A 16,659-nucleotide genomic window follows, 5' to 3' on the forward strand; every position below is an offset into this window, starting at 1 on the left:
AGAAAATGCAGCGTCCGTCTCTGGTGCCGACTCTCACTGCCGGAGGGGCACAGGCCCAGCCCCGCCGACTGATAGGTCACTTTGGGACCTGGCAAACTTGTACCAGCCTCGGGCTGTTCAGGGCATGGAAATTACCTGCCCCTGTGGTCCTGGGCTCCCAGCCATGTGCAATCGAGAGCCTTGGCTGGCTCAGCCGTGGAACCCCCAACCCTAGGACAGTGCATCTCATGCCTTCCAATCGGCGGAGTCTCCTTCTGCTCCCTTCCCTCAGACGTATCATCTGGTCCACTCTCCGCATTAGTATCTGTGGAGAGAACATGAAAACGCTTGCTTACCTGTATCTGTGTTGCTGGTCCTTGGACGCTCCCCTTTCTTCTTCTGGAGGTCACATGCTGCCAAATTTCTTCACCATCCTCCTGTCTCCGCTGCGCAGCCTGCTCTGAATCTTCAGAACATTGTGCCCGTAGAAGCATATCCCGACATCTGTCCAGGAAATCTTCAGTTTCTCTTATGCAAAGCAGGGTCGATACCTGTTTCTCCAGACCTTGAACCTTCTCTTCCAATATGGAGACCAGCTTGCACTTTGTACAGACAAAGTCGCTTCTGTCCTGTGGAAGAAAGACAAACATGGCACATCCAGTTCAGGTCACAACAGTTGAACGCTCAGCATCCATATTACCTTCCTTCTACGAGCTTCCTCAGGAGTTGTAGTAACTACACTGAAAAGCCGGCCAGATGTAAGCCTCAGTGGGCTCTCCCCAGGCAAACTCCCTCTGTTAGCCGCTCTGCTGGTCGCTGCTCAGCGGGTTCACAGCTGACTGGCTTTTTATAACAGGCCCACTCAGGGCTCACCTGGAACAAAGCACTCCCAATTCACTCTTTTCAAACCACCAATCAAGCACACGGTCAAACTGTCCCCACAACAGACGCTCAGATGCTCACCAACACAGCCTCCCTAAGGCAGCCCTTAGCGAACCTCCTCTCAGACAGATCCCAGGCAAACTCCTTCTGTTAGCCTCTCTGCTGTTCGCCGCTCTGCTGCTGCGGGGGGCTGTGCCGATCGACGCTCCCCCGCCACGCGGCCTCTCACCTCTCTCCTCAGGCACCTCAAGCTGAACACGATCCCGGAGAGCCTGGCCTTTGGGAACGAATGCGGGGACCTGCTGCTGGGCGTGGAGCAGCATCTGCACCGCATACACCACAGCAAGTACCTGCCCAGGCTGTATCTCACCAAGGTACGGACCGAGCTTGGGCCCAGCGCCGGGGGCAGGGCAGCACGGGCTGGGCAGGGCCCTGTCACAGGTACACACGAACCAGGCTGCTCAGGGATACCTGCCCCAGGGGCCTACTCTGTGCACAATGTCTGCCCGGACTAGCCCTGTACCTAGCACCCACGCCGCCATGGCTGGAGGACCTCCCCTCCCCCCTGGTGCACCCGCTTTGCCGTGGCTGGAGAACCTCCCACCCCCCCCGGGTGCACCCACACCGCCATGGCTGGAGAACCTCCCCTCCCCCCGGTGCACCCACACCGCCATGACCAGAGAACCTCCCCACCGTGAGTGCACCCTCTCCGCCATGGCTGGAGGACCCCCCCCCAACACTCGGACACAGTCTGCTGGGAGAGGCCGGGTCTGGAGTAGCCGGGAGTGCCCCCCATAGACAGTGCTCTGCCCCATTCCTCACAGCGCCCCCTGCTGGGAGAGGCTGGGGCTGGAGTAGACAGGAGCGCCCCCCGCAGCCAGCTCCTGCCCCACTCCTCACAGTGCCCCCTGCTGGGAAAAGCTGGGGCTGGAGTAGACAGGAGCTCCCCCCAGCCAGCTACTGCCCCGCTCCCCACAGCACCCCCTGCTGGGAGAGGCTGGGACTGCAGTAACTGGGGGTCCCCGGAGATGCAGTTAGACACTGAGTGGATGACGTGGGGGGACCAGTTCTCTTCCATCCATGCCATGTGTGCTGCCCTCCCCTAGGAGCCCCTGCCCCTCTGCAGCTGGCTAGACTCAGGGCCTCTTTCTCCTGCAGCTGCTGTGCATGAGCCTCCTAGACCCCATGCAGGACGCTCCTTTCCCCATCAGCGAGGGCTCACTGCGGCCCCTTAACAAGGACGCCAGACAACGGTTGCTCCTGGACCCTCGTTCCCTCTCTGTCAAGTGAGCCCAGCCAGGGGTCTGCCCCACTGTCAGGCCGGGTGCTCCCAGCTCCTGCCAAATACACGGTTCCACACCGCCATGGCCAGAAGACTTTCCCCCCACTCCCTGGGTGCACCCCCTCTGCCATGGCCGGAGAACCTCCCCCCCGGGTGCACCCACACCGCCATGGCCAGAAGAGTTTTCCCCCACCCCCTGGGTGCACCCCCTCTGCCGTGACCAGAGAACCTCCCCCCCCCGGCTGCACCCACACTGCCATGGCCAGAGGACTTTCCCCCCACCCCCTGGGTGCACCCCCTCTGCCATGACCAGAGAACCTCCCCCCCCGGCTGCACCCACACTGCCATGGCCAGAGGACTTTCCCTACACTCCCTGGGTGCACCCCCTCTGCCATGGCCAGAGAACCTCCCCCCCCGGCTGCACCCACCCTGCCATGGCCAGAGGACTTTCCCTACACTCCCTGGGTGCGACCCCTCTGCCATGACCAGAGAACCTCCCCCCCCCGGCTGCACCCACCCTGCCATGGCCAGAGGACTTTCCCTACACTCCCTGGGTGCGACCCCTCTGCCATGACCAGAGAACCTCCCCCCCCCGGCTGCACCCACCCTGCCATGGCCAGAGGACTTTCCCCCACTCCCTGGGTGCGACCCCTCTGCCATGACCAGAGAACTTCCCCCCCCGGCTGCACCCACCCTGCCATTGGCCAGAGGACTTTCCCCCCACTCCCTGGGTGCACCCCCTCTGCCATGGCCAGAGAACCTCCCCCCCGGCTGCACCCACCCTGCCATGGCCAGAGGACTTTCCCTACACTCCCTGGGTGCGACCCCTCTGCCATGACCAGAGAACCTCCCCCCCCGGCTGCACCCACCCTGCCATGGCCAGAGGACTTTCCCTACACTCCCTGGGTGCGACCCCTCTGCCATGACCAGAGAACCTCCCCCCCCGGCTGCACCCACCCTGCCATGGCCAGAGGACTTTCCCTACACTCCCTGGGTGCGACCCCTCTGCCATGACCAGAGAACCTCCCCCCCCCGGCTGCACCCACCCTGCCATGGCCAGAGGACTTTCCCCCCACTCCCTGGGTGCGACCCCTCTGCCATGGCCAGAGAACCTCCCCCCCCAGCTGCACCCACCCTGCCATGGCCAGAGGACTTTCCCTACACTCCCTGGGTGCGACCCCTCTGCCATGACCAGAGAACCTCCCCCCCCGGCTGCACCCACCCTGCCATGGCCAGAAGACTTTCCCCCCACTCCCTGGGTGCGACCCCTCTGCCATGGCCAGAGAACCTCCCCCCCCGGCTGCACCCACCCTGCCATGGCCAGAGGACTTTCCCTACACTCCCTGGGTGCAACCCCTCTGCCATGACCAGAGAACCTCCCCCCCGGGTGCACCCACACCGCCATGGCCAGAAGACTTTCCTCCCACCCCCTGGGTGCACCCCCTCTGCCATGGCCAGAGAACCTCCCCCCCCCCCCGGGTGCACCCACACCGCCATGGCCAGAGGACTTTCCCTACACCCCCTGGGTGCGACCCCTCTGCCATGGCCGGAGAACCTCCCCCCCGGGTGCACCCACACCGCCATGGCCAGAAGACTTTTCCCCCACCCCCTGGGTGCACCCCCTCTGCCATGGCCAGAGAACCTCCCCCCCCGGCTGCACCCACCCTGCCATGGCCAGAGGACTTTCCCTACACTCCCTGGGTGCGACCCCTCTGCCATGACCAGAGAACCTCCCCCCCCGGCTGCACCCACCCTGCCATGGCCAGAGGACTTTCCCTACACTCCCTGGGTGCGACCCCTCTGCCATGACCAGAGAACCTCCCCCCCCGGCTGCACCCACCCTGCCATGGCCAGAGGACTTTCCCTACACTCCCTGGGTGCGACCCCTCTGCCATGACCAGAGAACCTCCCCCCCCGGCTGCACCCACCCTGCCATGGCCAGAGGACTTTCCCTACACTCCCTGGGTGCGACCCCTCTGCCATGACCAGAGAACCTCCCCCCCCCGGCTGCACCCACCCTGCCATGGCCAGAGGACTTTCCCCCCACTCCCTGGGTGCGACCCCTCTGCCATGGCCAGAGAACCTCCCCCCCCAGCTGCACCCACCCTGCCATGGCCAGAGGACTTTCCCTACACTCCCTGGGTGCGACCCCTCTGCCATGACCAGAGAACCTCCCCCCCCGGCTGCACCCACCCTGCCATGGCCAGAAGACTTTCCCCCCACTCCCTGGGTGCGACCCCTCTGCCATGGCCAGAGAACCTCCCCCCCCGGCTGCACCCACCCTGCCATGGCCAGAGGACTTTCCCTACACTCCCTGGGTGCAACCCCTCTGCCATGACCAGAGAACCTCCCCCCCGGGTGCACCCACACCGCCATGGCCAGAAGACTTTCCTCCCACCCCCTGGGTGCACCCCCTCTGCCATGGCCAGAGAACCTCCCCCCCCCCCCGGGTGCACCCACACCGCCATGGCCAGAGGACTTTCCCTACACCCCCTGGGTGCGACCCCTCTGCCATGGCCGGAGAACCTCCCCCCCGGGTGCACCCACACCGCCATGGCCAGAAGACTTTTCCCCCACCCCCTGGGTGCACCCCCTCTGCCATGACCAGAGAACCTCCCCCCCCCGGCTGCACCCACACTGCCATGGCCAGAGGACTTTCCCTACACTCCCTGGGTGCGACCCCTCTGCCATGACCAGAGAACCTCCCCCCCCGGCTGCACCCACCCTGCCATGGCCAGAGGACTTTCCCCCCACTCCCTGGGTGCACCCCCTCTGCCATGGCCAGAGAACCTCCCCCCCCCGGGTGCACCCACGCCGCCATGGCTGGAGGACTTTCCCTACACTCCCTGGGTGCACCCCCTCTGCCATGGCCGGAGAACCTCCCCCCCGGGTGCACCCACCCTGCCATGGCTGGAGGACCTCCCCTCCACCCCCTGGGTGCACCCGCTTTGCCGTGGCTGGAGAACCTCCCCACCGTGAGTGCACCCTCTCCGCCATGGCTGGAGGACCCCCCCAACACTCTCCCCTGCTGTGCTCCATGTTGTGAGCTCTGCAGGCTCCATCCCTCATCCCAGTGTCCTCAGGAGGAAGAGAAGTTTTCTGCCTGGACCGAGGGATTCTGTGCGGATGCAGAACGCACAGCCTCAGAGCTGGGTGTGGGGAGGGGTCGAGGGCAGTGGCTGCAGATCTGCCTAAGAGCAGTGTAATGGGGGGGCACCAGCGAGATACATGGGGGGAGTCCTCCCCAAAAGCAACTGTGGGCACACCCCACACACTCATGTGGTGACAGGCGGACGTGGGGACACATACACGTGGGGACAGACAGACAGATGGACATCCCCACAAGTAGGGACAGATGGATGGCCAGACACACATGGGGACAGACAGATGGACACACAGACAGGCCCACACCCCCACACCCGACGTTCCTGACCCGCGTGGCCCTCGTTGGGGCAATGCTGGGCGGCCCACCGGCGGCCCTGGGTCATGTCTCTTGGCTCGGGCAGCCCCTCCCACCCCTGCGGAGTGCAGCCCCAGGCAGGCTGCTGTCGCCCTGAGAGCGAGGGGAGGGGCAGCCCAGGGTCTGCTGCCCCAGGTGCGCTCAGGCAGGGGAGGGGACGAGCGGTGAGTGGGGGTGTTCTGAGATCCCTGGGGGACGCTGGTGCTAGCTTGCACCCGATGAGCCGTCTCTTGCTTCTGTGAGGGTTTAGGGCCACGTGTCGGGGGTTGCCGCCCTGGCTGTGGCGGGCAAAGGCCGGTGGATGGCCTGGGGGCCGTGAGCCTGGCTCTTGACAGGCGTGTCCCTCTCTGCAGGCTGTGCGTGCCGCTGCTCCCCTGGAAGCTCAAGAAGGATGAGGACTACTCTTGGGTGCGCCAGGAGAAGGAGGAGGTGACGCCTGACGGTGGGACGGCAAGCTGCTGGCCCTGCCTCCCCCAGCGCTGGTCCAGAGCACCTGAGTGATAGGCCGAAGCACCAGTCCCACTGGGCCAAAGATTCTGCCCTGTCGGACCTTGCTCGAGCAGGGATGCGGGGGGGGGGGAGGCTGGGAAGTGGCCCCTGTTAGTCAGTGAGGACATGGACGGCCCCTGGGCCTGCAGGGGCACGAAATCCAGGCACCAGACACTGGGCACCAGGCCCCCAGTGTGGGTCCTGACCTCAGACCGTGGGAAAGGGCTGGCACCAAGCCCTGAGCCACAGGCACCTCTGGCCCATGCGCAGCCTCTGGCCCTCCAGTCCCTGCACAGCCCCCGGATCTGGGCAGCCGTCTGCTGTTCCCAGCCCCCCACCACAATGGCTGCTGTCGTGGGTGGGCTCTGCTGCATGCCAGTGACTGCCTGGCAGCTGCAGACCCGCTTCCCAAGCCCTGCCACTTCCCCAGACAGTCATTGGGCTTCTCAGCCTGCCTGGAACGACCGTGAGCCAGGGCCCCTTTGAACGTTGCAGGCCTGTGCCCAGCTGGCCGCGAGGGACCAGGATCTGCTCCTCATTCAGCAGGGGAAGCTCTCCGCCGCCAGGAAGCCCAGGCTGCACAAGAAGCTGCAGGACGAGGCCTTTGAACGCTACATGCATCTTGTCTACAGGCAGCCACCGAGGATCCAGGTGACGGTGTGGATGGGGAGGGGGCTGGCAGTGGATCATGGGGCCCAGCCAGACGTGCTCTGTGTTCTGGGATTAGCAGGAGCTCTGCCTAGGAAAGGGCTGGCTGGGGGGCTCTGAGACAGACATAGCAACAGCTTGGGGGCAGGAACTACCCCATAGGTGGGACCCTCCTTCCGGATGATGTCATGGTGTCCTCTTGCACTGAGGAGATCTGTCCAGGGGAGGGAATCCCAAGTAGTAGGAAGAGACCGGGAATAGCAATGGGGAAATCAGTCATTAGAAATAAAGAGAGCTGGGCTTGTGGTGACCGGGAGAACCACATGGTGACTTGCCTGCTGGGTGCAAAGATTGCAGGTCGCTCAGACTTATGTGCAATGCTGGGGAGGAGCCCGTGGTACATGTAGGTACCAGTGACATAGGGGAAGGTGGGAGAGAGGTCCTGGAGGCCAAATGTAGGCAAGAGATTAAACTCTGGAATCTCCCTGGTAACATTCTCTGAAATGCTTCCAGATCCACGCACAGGGCCAGTTCAACAGAACTGCGGGGTCTCAGTGCATGGATGAGAGGATGGTGTAGGGCGGTGGGGTTTAGTGTTATTAGGAACTGGGGAACCTTTTAGGAAAGAAGGAGTCTGTATAGGAAGGATGGACTCCACCTAAACCAAACCGGAACCAGACTGCTAGCAAGAAAATTCAAAAGGCCAGAGGCGTTTTTAAACTAAGAGCGGAGGGAAAGCTGACAGGTGCAGAGGAGCACATGGTTTGGACAGACATTCCTTAGGGGAGGATTTATTAAAGGGGATACTCTTTAGCCTAGTAAAGAGGAGAGGATGGAACTTGATAAAGTACAGGGAGGAATTGAAGAGAAACAGTCAAATGAAAAAAAGGCCCATTCAATTCCATCACATGAAGGCAGACAACTCAAAAGTGACAGATGTAATAAGTGCTTGTATACAAATGCAAGAAGACTAAATACTAAGATGGGTGAACCTGAGTGCCTTGTATTAAACAAGGCCTGGCAGAAACTTGGTGGAACACGTATAATCAATGGGACACGGTAATAGCAGGGTATAAATTATACAGGAATGACAGTTGGTTGTGCTGGTGGGGCACTATATGTGAAAGAAAGTTTAGAATCAAATGAAATAAAAATCTTAAATGAATCCACATGTTCCATAGAATCTCCACGGATAGTAATTCCAGGCTCTAATAAGAATATAACAGTAGGGATCTATTATCGACCACCTGATCAGGACAGTGACAGTGACGATGAAACGCTAAGGGAGCTTAGAGAGGCTATTGAAATAACTCAATAGTAGTGGGGGATTTCAGTTATCTCCATAGTGACTGGGTACATGTCACCTCAGGATGAAATGCAGAGACAAAATTTCTCGATACTTTAAATGACTGCTTGGACACTTTTCAAAGACACCATAATAGAGGCTCAACTTAAATGAATACCCCAAATTAAAAGACAGAGTAAAAGAACTAAAAAAGAGCCACCGTGGCTTAACAACCATGTAAAAGAAGCAGTGAGAGCTAAAAAGGCATATTTTAAAAAGTGGAAGTCAAATCCTAGTGAGGTAAATAGAAAGGAGCATAAACACTGCCAAATTAAATGTGAACATGTAATAAGAAAAGCCAAAAAGGAGTTGGAAGAACAGCTAGCCAAAAACTCAAAAGGTAATTGTCACGGAGTCCCCGGGCGATGCTCTGGAACTGCTCCCTACGAAGCCAGGCCGGACTCTGGGGAAGTCTCCGTTGTGTGAGCAGCCTGTCTTCAGGGCAAGAAGCTCACACAGCTTCCACCTTCCAGGGTCTGACCTCGAAGCATTAAGCATCCCCTGCCCCTCTGTGTGCTTCCCACAGCGAGTCCACCCAGGCGGGGTCCTGGGGAAGCCAGAGGGTCCTGCACCCCAACTCCGCAGTCAGATGTGACTCTCAGCCAGCCAGTAAAACAGAGGTTTATTAGACAACAGGAACACGGTCTAATACAGACCTTGTAGGTACAGAGAACAGGACCCCTCAGCCGGGTCCATTTTGGGGAGCAGTGAGCCAGACAATCCCGTCTGCCCTTCACTTCTCGTCCCCAGCCAGCCCCAAACCGAAACTCTCCCCAGCCCCCGCTCCTCTGGGCTTTGTCCCTTTTCCAGGCCAAAAGGGCACCTGATTTCTTTGTTCTCCAACCCTTTAGCTCTCACCTTGCAGTGGGGAAGGGCCCAGGCCATCAGCTGCCAGGAGACAGAGTATCGGCCATTTATGTACCCTGGCCCTTTGCTCTGCAACAATTACACCCCCTTATCCCACCCCCTAGAGACTTAAGAAATGCCTAGGGGAAACTGAGGCACCCCTACAGTATTCAGAGGAAACATTAAGAACAGTCCCACTTCGTCCCAGTAATAACAAAATGTTTTTTAAGTACATCAGAAGAAGGAAGCCTGCTAAACAACCAGTGGGGCCCCTGGGCGATCGAGATACAAAAGGAGCACTTAAAGACGATAAAGTCATCGCAGAGAAACTAAATTAATTCTTTCCTTCAGTCTTCACGGCTGAGGATGTGAAGGAGATTCCCAAACCTGAGCTGTCTTTTGTAGGTGACAAATCTGAGGAATTGTCACAGATTGAAGTGTCGTTAGAGGAGGTTTTGGAATTAATTGAGAAACTTAACAGTAACAAGTCACCAGGACCAGATGGCATTCACCCAAGAGTTCCGAAAGAACTCAAATGTGAAATTGCGGAACTATTAACTATGGTTTGTAACCTGTCCTTTAAATTAGCTTCTGTACCCAATGACTAGAAGATAGCTAACGTAACGCCAATATTTAAGAAGGACTCTAGGGGTGATCCCAGCAATGACAGACCGGTAAGTCTAACGTCAGTACCGGGCAAATTAGTTGAAACAACAGAAAAGAATAAAATTGTCAAACACATAGAAGAACATGAATTGTTGGGCAAAAGTCAACATGGTTTCTGCAAAGGGAAATCATGTCTTACTAATCTATTAGAGTTCTTTTGAGGGGTCAACAAACATGTGGACAAGGGAGATCCAGTGGACATAGTGTACTTAGATTTCCAGAAAGCCTTTGACAAGGTCCCTCACCAAAGGCTCTTACGTAAATTAAGTTGTCATGGGATAAGAGGGAAGAACCTTTCATAGATTGAGAACTGGTTAAAAGATAGGGAACAAAGGGTAGGAATAAATGGTAAAATTTCAGAATGGAGAGGGGTAACTAGTGGTGTTCCCCAAGGGTCAGTCCGAGGACCAATCCTATTCAACTTATTCATAAATGATCTGGAGAAGGGGGTAAACAGTGAGGTGGCAAAGTTTGCAGACGATACTAAACTGCTCAAGATAGTTAAGACCAAAGCAGACTGTGAAGAACTTCAGAAAGATCTCACAAAACTAAGTGATTGGGCAACAAAATGGCAAATGAAATTTAATGTGGATAAATGTAAAATAATGCACATTGGAAAAAATAACCTCAACTATACATACAATATGATGGGAGCTAATTTAGCTACAACTAATCGGGAGAAAGATCTTGGAGTCATCGTGGATAGTTCTCTGAAGACGTCCATGCAGTGTGCAGTAGCAGTCAAAAAAGCAAATGGGATGTTAGGAATCATTAAAAAAGGGATAGAGAATAAGACGGAGAATATCTTATTGCCCTTATATAAATCCATGATACGCCCACATCTTGAATAGTGTATACAGATGTGGTCCCCTCATCTCAAAAAAGATATACTGGCATTAGAAAAGTTCAGAAAAGGGCAACTAAAATGATGAGGGGTTTGGAACGGATCCCATATGAGGAGAGATTAAAGAGGCTAGGACTTTTCAGCTTGGAAAAGAGGAGGCGAAGGGGGGATATGATAGTGGTCTATAAAATCATGAGTGGTGTGGAGAAAGTGAATAGGGAAAAGTTATTTAATTGTTCCCATAATATAAGAACTAGGGGCCACCAAATGAAATTAGTGGGCAGCAGGTTTAAACCAAATAAAAGGAAGTTCTTCTTCACTCAGCACACAGTCAACCTGTGGAACTCCTTGCCTGAGGAGGTTGTGAAGGTTAGGACTATAACAGGGTTTAAAAGAGAACTGGATAAATTCATGGAGGTTAAGTCCATTAATGGCTGTTAGCCAGGATGGGGAAGGAATGGTGTCCCTAGCCTCTGTTTGTCAGAGGGTGGAGATGGATGGCAGGAGAGAGATCACTTGATCATTACTTGTTCTGTTCGCTCCCTCTGGGGCACCTGGCATTGGCCACTGTCGGTAGACAGGATACTGGGCTGGATGGACCTTTGGTCTGACCCAGTCTGGCCGTTCTTATGTTCTTATGGGAGAGGCACTATATGTGAAAGAAAGCATGGAGTCAAGTTAGTAAAAATCTTAAATGAATCTAACAGTACTATAGAATCTCTATGGATAGTAATTCCATGCTTGAATAATAAGAACGTAGCCGTAGGGATCTATTACCGACCACCTGACCAGGTTGGTGAGAGTGACTATGAAATGCTCAGGGAGATTAGAGAGGCTATGAGAATAGAAAACTCAATAATAATGAGGGATTTCAACTGTCCCCATACTGACTTGGGAAATGCGACCTCAGGACAGGATGCTGAGATAAAGTTTCTAGACACATGAAATGGCTGCTCCTTGGAGCAGCTAGCCCAGGAACCCACAAGGGGAGAGGCCGCTCTTGTGGAGCACAGGATCTGGTCCAAAAGATGACTACAGCTGAACTACTTGGTGATAGTGACCATAATGTAATTAAATTTAACATTCCTGGGGGGTGGGGGAAGGGGAAACACCACAGCAGCCCACCATGGTAGCATTTAGTTTCAGAAAAGAGAACTACAAAAAAATGAGGAAGCGAGTAAAACAGAAATTAAAAGGCACGGTCCCAAAAGTGAAATCCCTGCAAGCTGCATAGAAACGTTTTAAAAAAACAACATAATAAAGGCTCAAATTAAATGTATCCCCCTACTTAAAAAAGTATGAATAAAAACCAAAAAAGTGCCACCGTGGCTAAACAACAGAGTAGAGGCAAAAAGACATCCTTTAAAAGTTGGAAGTCAAATCCTAGCGTGGAAGATAAAAAGGCGCATAAACCCTGGCAAGTTAAGTGCGAAGGTTACTTAGGCTGGCCAAAAAAGAATGTGAAGAGCAACTAGCAAAAGACAAAAAACTAACAGCAGGTTTTTTTTAACGACATCAGAAGCAGGAAGCTGCCAAACAGCCAGTGGGGCCACTGGACGATCGAGGTGCCAAAGGAGCACTCAAGGGGGATAAGGCCATTGCAGAGAAGCTACATGAATTCTTTGCATCGGTCTTCACAGCTGAGGATGTGAGGGAGATTCCCACATTTGAGCCATTCCTTTTAGGTGTTAAATCTGAGAAACTGTCCCAGATTGAGGTGTCAGTGGAGGAGGTTTTGGGAACAAGTTGATAAACTAAACAGGAATAAGTCACCAGGACCAGATGGTATCACCCAAGAGTTCTGAAGGCACTCAAGTGTGAAATTGCAGAACTATTAACTGTGGTATGTAACCTCTCATTTAAATCAGCTTTTGAACCAGATGACTGGAGCATAGTTAATGTGATGCCAATTTTTAAAAAAGGCTCCAGAGGCGATCCCAGCAATTACAGGACAGTGAGCCAAACTTGAGTAGTAGGCAAATTGGTTGAAACTATAGTCACGAACAGAATTATCAAACACACACATGAACACGATTTGTTGGGGAAGAGTCAACATGGTTTTTGTAAAGGGAAATCCTGCCTCCCCAATCTACTAGAATTTTTAAGGGGGTCAACAAGCATGTGGATGAGGGTGATCCAGCTCTTCAGCAAAGTAAGCTCTCAAGGGATAAGAGGGAAGGTCCTCTCATGGATCAGCAGCTGGTTAAAAGACAGGAAACAAAGAGTAGGAATAAATGGTCAGTTTTCAGAATGAAGAGAGGTAAATAGTGGTGTCCCCCAGGGGCCTGTACTTGACCCAGTCCTATTTAACATATTCATAAGTGATCTGAAAAAAGGGATAAACAGTGAGGTGGCAAAATTTGCAGATGATATAAAAGCACTCAAGATAGTTAGGTCCCAGGCAGACTGCAAAGAGCTACAAAGGGATCTCACAAAACTGGGTGTCTGGGCAACCAAATGGCAGATGAAATTCAGTGTTGATAAATGCAAAGTAATGCACATTGAAAAGCATCATCCCAACTATACATATACAATGATGGGGTCTAAATTAGCTGTTCCCAATCAGGAAAGATCTTGGAGTCATTGTGGAGAGTTCTCTGAAAACATCCACTCAGCGTGCAGCAACAGGTAAACAAGTGGAAAGAATGTTAGGAACCATTAGGAAAGAGTCAGATAATAAGACAGAATATATCATAATGGTGCTATATAAATCCCTGGTACGCCCACATCTTTAATGCTGTGTGCAGATCTGTTCACCCCATCTCAAAAAAGATATATGAGAACTGGAAAAGGTTCAGAAAAGGGCAACAAAAATGATTAGCAAAAAGAAAAGGAGGACTTGTGGCACCTTAGAGACTAACCAATTTATTTGAGCATGAGCTTTCGTGAGCTACAGCTCACTCTGTAGCTCACGAAAGCTCATGCTCAAATAAATGTGTTAGTCTCTAAGGTGCCACAAGTCCTCCTTTTCTTTTTGCGAATACAGACTAACACGGCTGCTACTCTGAAACCTGTCAAAAGTGATTAGGGGTATGAAACAGATTCCATATGCAGAGAGATTAAAGACTGGGACTTTTCAGCTTGGAAAAGAGACGACTAAGGGGGGATATGATACAGGTCTGTAAAATCATGACTGGGGTGGAGAAGGTGAATAAGGAAGTGTTATTAGCCCCTTCTCATAACATACAAAACAGGGGTCATCCGATGAAATTAAAAGGCAGCAGGTTTAAAACAAACCAAAGGAAGTATTTCTTCACACAACACACAGTCAACCTGTGGAACTCATTGTCAGGGGACGTTGTGAAGCCCAAAACTATAACTGGGTTAAAAAAAAATAGATAAATTCGTGGAGGACCAATGTCTGTTGACCAAGATGGTCGGGGATGCAACCCCACGGTCTGGTTGTCACTAAACCTCTGACTGCCAGAAGCTGGGAATGGGCGACAGGGGATGGATCACTTGATGATTCCCTGTTCTGTTCATTCCCTCTGAAGCCTCTGGCCCCCACCACTGTTGGAAGACAGGAAACGGGGCTGCCTGGCCATTGGTCTGACCCAGTGTGGCCGTTTGTACTAAGCATAGTTACTTGGGACTGAAACCGATGGCTGTGTCATGACGGTGACTGCCCCCCCGGGGAGGGGGGGGAAAGAGATGCTCTGGTGCGAGCCCACAACATGCCGGCCAGCTTGCACTTTACAGAGTCTGTGTGTTGGGAGCACAAGGCTCGCTGGGGAGCTGGCCCCATTGTGCTCAGCTGGAGGTATTCGAAACACCCTCCATGGGGAAGCTGAGTGTGTGGTGCGTGTGGTGCTTGCAGGGGGTGGCACGCTCTGCAATGAGCGCCTCGAGGCAGTGCCAAGCCGACGTGTGTGGCGTGGAGAGCACAGGGCGTGGGTGGCCGCCCAGGCCCCCTCCAGGCTGAGTGCCTCACCACGCAGCCTGGTGCTGCAGGCAGATTTCAGCTGGTGCCCGTGGCGAAGGCAGAGCTGGCTGACGGCTCCCTCCCTGCCTTTCCACGCAGATCCCCCACACCGATTCCTTTGATGCAGACCTGATTCTGGAGGCCTGTCTCCTTGGCCCACTGGTACCGAAACTCTACGGCCTGGCTGCTTCTCACATGTTCCCAGGGGCCTTCCCTGAGGATGCCGAGGAGGATGCAGAACGTCCACTGATCAAGGTAAACACATGCCACCATGCCGGTGGGTCGGCTGAGTGCAGCCCTGTCCCTGCCAAGGGCCCACAGCTCTCCCACAGGGCTGGCGCCATGGCACAGATGGGCACGGTGATGCATGGGCTTGTCGGAGCCATGCCAGGACTCCGGGAGCGCTCCTGTCTCCCAGGCCTGTGCTCCCAGCACCAGGCTGCGCTGTCTCCACTCTAAGTGGAGAGGTGACCTGCCCCAGTGCACTGAGCATGGGGCTACACAGGAGCTGAGCGCCCCTGGGTCCTCAGAGCCTTCGGGGCCCCCTGGCTCTTTCCAGTCCCTGCCCCCCACTCTGCTTTTCTCACCACGATTCCTTTCCAGCTCTCTGACTGTGGGGGGCAGTGGCTGTGTCTGCCTCAGGCAGCGCAGCGGGGTGTTGTCTTTGGAGCGGGGCAGTGGGGCTGCGGTTGTGGGGCCGGGCCGGTGTGTAGACGGCCGCGATTCAGTGTCTGGCAGTGCCAGTGGGGCCGGGTGCGTCAGGCAGGGGCTGGCTGGGGTGTCGTGGCCGGGCGAGCGCTGGCAGGGGTGTGTGTAGCAGCCGGTCACGGGATCAGGAATAGACTCTGCTGGCCACGGGCCCAGGGCCCCACAGCCCACCCCAGCCAGTCGCCCCGTTCTGGGCGGGTCGGACCCATCTCTGGCAGAGACCCGAGGGGCTGTCGCTTGGTTGCCCTCTGGGGCCTCACTGGGTTGAAATGGATTGGGGGTGAGGGGTGGCAGGAGGGCGGGTGTGTGTGGGGAAGGGATGAGGGGGTTGGGGTTTGTGTGTCTGTGGAGGGAGGGAGGGTGTGGGCTGGGATTGATGAGGTGAAGGGGGTGTGGGTGGTGAGAGGAGTGGGGGCAGGAGTGAGGGGCATGGGGGATGAGGGTGTGGAGCACGTGGGGGGTGGGGGGCAGGGTTAGGAGCATGTGTGTGCAGTGTGGGTGAGGGAAGTGGGGGTGAGGTGTTTGTGGGGCGGGTAGAGGTGTGTGTGGGGGGGGTAGGGGTATGTGGTGGGGAGGTAAGGGTGTGGTGTGTGAGGGGGGAGGGGTGTGACTGTGAGTGGTGTGAGGGGGTAGGGGTGTGTGTGTGGCGGGGTAGAGGTGTGTGAGGGGGAGGGGTGTGGGGGGTACGAGTGTGTGTGAGGGGGTAGGGGAGAGGTTGTGGAGGGGTGGGTTGTGAGTGCGATGGTGTGTGTGTGTGTGTGTCAGGGGGTAGGGGTGGGTGTGAGGCGGGTAGGGGTGTGAGGGAGAGGGGTGTGAGGGGTGTGTGCGTGAGGGGGAGGGGTGTGTGGGGGTTAGGGGTGTGAAGGTGAGGGGTGTGTGTGAGGGGGTAGGAGTGTGAAGGTGAGGGGTGTGAGTGTAAGGCATGTATGTCTGGAGGGGTAGGGGTGTGTGTCACGGAGTCCCCGGGCGATGCTCTGGAACTGCTCCCTACGAAGCCAGTCAGGACTCTGGGGAAGTCTCCTCTCTGGGAGCAGCCTGTCTTCAGGACACACAGCTCACACAGCTTCCACCTCCCTGGGTCTGACCTCGGAGCATTCAGCATCCTCTGCCCCTCCGTGCGCTTCCCACAGTGAGTCCGCTCAGGCAGGGTCCTGGGGAAGCCAGAGGGTCCTGCCCCCCAACTCCGCAGTCAGACGTGACTCTCAGCCAGCCAGGAAAACAGAAGGTTTATTAGACGACAGGAACATGGTCTAAGACAGAGCTTGTAGGTGCAGAGAACAGGACCCCTCAGCTGGGTCCATTTTGGGGGGCAGTGAGCCAGACAACCACGTCTGCCCTTCACTCCATGTCCCGGCCAGCCCCAAACTGAAACTCCCCCCAGCCCCTCCTCCCCTGGGCTTTGTCCCTTTCCCGGGCCAGGTGGTCACCTGATTCCTTTGTTCTCCCACCCTTTAGCTCTCACCTTGCAGGGGGGAAGGGCCCAGTCCATCATTTGCCAGGAAACAGGGTGTCGGCCATTCTCTGTGTCCAGACCCCTGCACACACCTGCCCTCTAGGGCTCTGCAATGATCATACACTCTTATCCCAC

The 16,659-nt window shown here is 55.6% G+C and overlaps 1 protein-coding gene across 1 annotated transcript in view; it reads left to right on the top strand.

Moving 5' to 3' along the window:
- Positions 1-16,659, top strand: part of WDR97 (WD repeat domain 97) — a 73,578-nt gene that overhangs the window by 13,632 nt on the left and 43,287 nt on the right. The window contains exons 8-12 of the mRNA XM_077810531.1: positions 1,103-1,235; positions 2,020-2,147; positions 5,957-6,053; positions 6,588-6,743; positions 14,463-14,618. Coding sequence (XP_077666657.1) covers positions 1,103-1,235; positions 2,020-2,147; positions 5,957-6,053; positions 6,588-6,743; positions 14,463-14,618 — 670 coding nt within the window. The remainder of the gene's footprint in view (positions 1-1,102; positions 1,236-2,019; positions 2,148-5,956; positions 6,054-6,587; positions 6,744-14,462; positions 14,619-16,659) is intronic.

This window comes from Eretmochelys imbricata, chromosome 2 (genome assembly GCF_965152235.1).
Source record: "Eretmochelys imbricata isolate rEreImb1 chromosome 2, rEreImb1.hap1, whole genome shotgun sequence".
Lineage (NCBI taxonomy): Eukaryota > Metazoa > Chordata > Testudines > Cheloniidae > Eretmochelys > Eretmochelys imbricata.